We start from the raw sequence: 3,475 nt of genomic DNA, 5'->3' as shown, positions 1-3,475 counted from the left end.
AACTTGAGGTGCATTGACCGACTAGCTCCAAAATTTATTTTTAAATTTTTTCTTTTGGAAACGAAATTTTCATATTTGAATTTTTATTTGCAAAAATAAAATTTTAAAAATAAGTAACATAGCTCTGCGGTCAATGGATTTTAAAATGCGTGCCGGAAGTCAACGAGTTCATCTAATTTGGGATGGAGGGAGTAACTAGTAAAAATTTTGCATAAGTTAAAAAGTATGACATATATTTTGAGATTTCTTCTTTTGACAAAGTCGACATTTAAAATGAGATGAAGAAAGTAGTTATTTTTAGCGGACATATATAATCCAAATGTTTAAAATTTGAAAGATAGTAGGCTGCTACATAAAAATGGGTACTCAAATGACTTAATAAAATTCGTTATTGACATTGAGTTATTGCAATCTATAGTCAAACTGACATGAATATGTAGATTAGATAAATGATTGTCGTTTATCCAAAGAAGTCATTAATTTGAATAAATGAACCATTTCGCAATGCATTTTTTTAATGTTTTGCTTGCTGTGTAAATTATAATTATGAATTGCATAATTTTGCAAGAAGGGATTGGGGGAAAAATATGGGGTTGTTTGGCTAAACATATTGTTCAGAAATAAGGACATGGAGAAATGTACGTAAAACTCTATTTTTTTTAAATAAATCCGGACTTTTCTTTATCAAATAACGAATACGAAAACATCTCTTTAACATTTGTATTCCAAAAAAATTCTAAAAACAAACCTATTTTTAAAAAATAAAAACTTATTTTACTAAAAAATTGGTCATCAAAGAGGCACATTATTATCCAAACTGACCCACAGACTTATCTGCAGATAAAATTCTAATATGATCTTCATCCTTCAACAACTTACGCCCCAACTCCCAGATATTTGACTTCTGATGATATACTATTTGAAATACTAGTGTACTCGGTGATTATAAAACACATCAGGAACCAACTAAATTCTACACACTCTTGTTTCTGGATTTTGGTTGCATTCATTGCAGTTCCGCACCTGCTAGTGTTGTTCACAACAACCTTTATAGATTGAACTCAAACATCATGCAAGGATACCACAACTTTATAACTTCAGAGTCAGACGCTTGAATTCATACCACTCAAAAAGCCATACTAGAAGCAACTCATGTGAAAACGCTCAAATTTATTAGAGTAGTTTTTCTAGCAGAGTCGTTAACTGGCAAGATTTTAGAGACCAGTAAATTAATTATATTCTCCAGTAGTCATTTGATACACTCAATGCCACATTCTTAACTAGAATTTCACCAACAAACGAACTTTTATGATCTGTAATCTACAGCGGCCAGCAGTCGTTAAAATAAATGCTAGCTATTGAAATAAATAAATATGAATATTTTATTGTATATTTTTGTGTATATAAAGAGTCTTTCACAATCACTTCTATTCATACACATTCATACTCCTATTACTCTTGTGTCTGAACACAAGGCCTGAACATGGAGAAGTCTGTTGCATTCCTTTTCACAGTCTTGCTGCTTCACTCCTACGTCCTCTCCACTGCCGCAAGTAAAAAACACACGCACATCTATAATTAATCTTCCGTAAATTTTTTGTTGTAATTCTATATAATTCGGACTAATTTTGTTTTGCGAATTTTTTTTAAGGTGGCAGGAAATTGTTGGAAGAAAAGATGGTGGTGGCACGGAGGCTGAACGCGGTGAACATGAAAGACTATGATCCAGCAGAGGCCAATCCGAAACATGACCCTAGCCGTAATCCTGATTTCGACCATCCCACGGACCCTCATGACCAGCCTCCGCATCAGGCTGACCCTCCCCGTCCAGCTGACCCTCCACACCAGGCTGATCCTCTCCGTGACACCCAGCCGCCGCATGAGAGCACTGATCCTCCCCGCGTGGCCCAGCCGCCGCATGAGAGTGCTCCATTCAATGATCGGTCTAGTATATTACATCATCCTCACCATCAACGACACCCGAAGCCAATGCAAACTCAAGCACCAGTACTGAATATCCCGGTTCCAGCAACAATAAATACTGGAAGCCAACCTTGATATCTATACATTTAACAGAATAAATAAATATTGTTATTAAGTCGATATGAAAAATCATTGAAATCCGTTGGTGTTCTGATTGTACCAATTCAATGTATTTATTTGGTCCTATGAATACATGCGGTGAACTGGGTATTTATATATTTACAACCGAAAAGATTTGTGAAATAAGTATGTGAAAAGAGTTCCTGCTCTTTGACCTCAATCTTATTTTCTCTCAGTTACACGATTACTGTAATAATAGTTATTGTTCATATTTAATCGGTGAAGGAAATAAGGCCGAGATTAAAACTATTCTATGGTTGATTTGGAGATTTGTTTGTTGCTTAAACTATTTATTGCTAACGGAGTAAAGGGAGATACAAGAAGACCAATGTGTAATTTTGATCCAATTTTTTTGACAAATCAATTATAAAAAATTTGATTTTTTTTTGAAGATATATATTTTCTGCTATTTTGATAATTCTCATCCGCTCAATTCAACATTGACAAGAATGATTATGGTAGAACTAATACACATCTGGGACCGCCTCCAAACAATAACGGGCCCGAAATTCTCCATTTCTAAATCTTTATTTCACAAATACGTTAAATATACATCTTTCAAATTTTTATTTAAAATATAGAGGTCCTAGATTTTTGGTGATCAAGAGTACTATATACAGCAAGATATAGGTGTAAATAGATATAAAATAAATATGATGAAGGAAAACCATATACAAAATGATGCGGGCAGGTGGTACAGTAATTAAAAAGAGTGAACATATATATATATAGAGGCATTTGCTCAAATACAAACCAAATCTCGCCTACAAACTAAAAACCAGACGCGCAATCACTAAAACAAGCGGCGCAATCACTAAATAATAAACTTACATAAGACACGGAACTACTAAAACAGATCGATTAATCACTAAATAATAAACTCACATTATACCAGAAAACCTGGATCCCCACCAGCCCCCACCCCCACTCCATGGTTCAAAATCACCATCACCACGAGGACTCCGACCATCACCATGAGCCCCATCACCACCATTCTCGTCCTTTCAACTCTTCAAACACGAATTTATACATTTTTAATTATAATTTTTAATGAATCAATTAATGCCCCCCTATTTGTAATAAATTGACGAGTTCGGTGGTAGTCGGAATCTATAATGGTGGCTGGGAATCGGTGGTGGTGGCGTTGATTGGAAGTTGATGTGTATATACGTATGAATCTGGTATTGGGTGTGTGTAATATTTAGTGAATAATCTGGTGTTTTTAGTGATTCCGTGTCCTGTTGGGTCTGGTTTTTAGTTTGTAGATGAGAATTGGTTTGTAATAGAATAAGACCCTATATATATATGGATTAGATTCTTCTTAATTCACAAGCACGTTTACATAAAATAATAATACTACGAAAGGTCGATG

General features: G+C 34.6%; 1 protein-coding gene across 1 annotated transcript; it reads left to right on the top strand.

Annotated features, from left to right (window-relative positions):
• The first annotated feature begins 1,452 nt into the window (after positions 1-1,452).
• Positions 1,453-2,185, top strand: LOC108224441 (early nodulin-75). Its single transcript, XM_017399071.2, has 2 exons — positions 1,453-1,553; positions 1,652-2,185. The coding sequence occupies exons 1-2, from the start codon at positions 1,484-1,486 to the stop codon at positions 2,056-2,058; spliced, it is 477 nt and encodes a 158-aa protein (XP_017254560.1). The 5' UTR covers positions 1,453-1,483; the 3' UTR covers positions 2,059-2,185.
• The last annotated feature ends 1,290 nt before the right edge of the window (positions 2,186-3,475 follow it).

This window comes from Daucus carota, chromosome 6 (genome assembly GCF_001625215.2).
Source record: "Daucus carota subsp. sativus chromosome 6, DH1 v3.0, whole genome shotgun sequence".
NCBI classification, from domain to species: domain Eukaryota; kingdom Viridiplantae; phylum Streptophyta; class Magnoliopsida; order Apiales; family Apiaceae; genus Daucus; species Daucus carota.
This window is presented reverse-complemented; position numbering and strand designations above follow the sequence as displayed.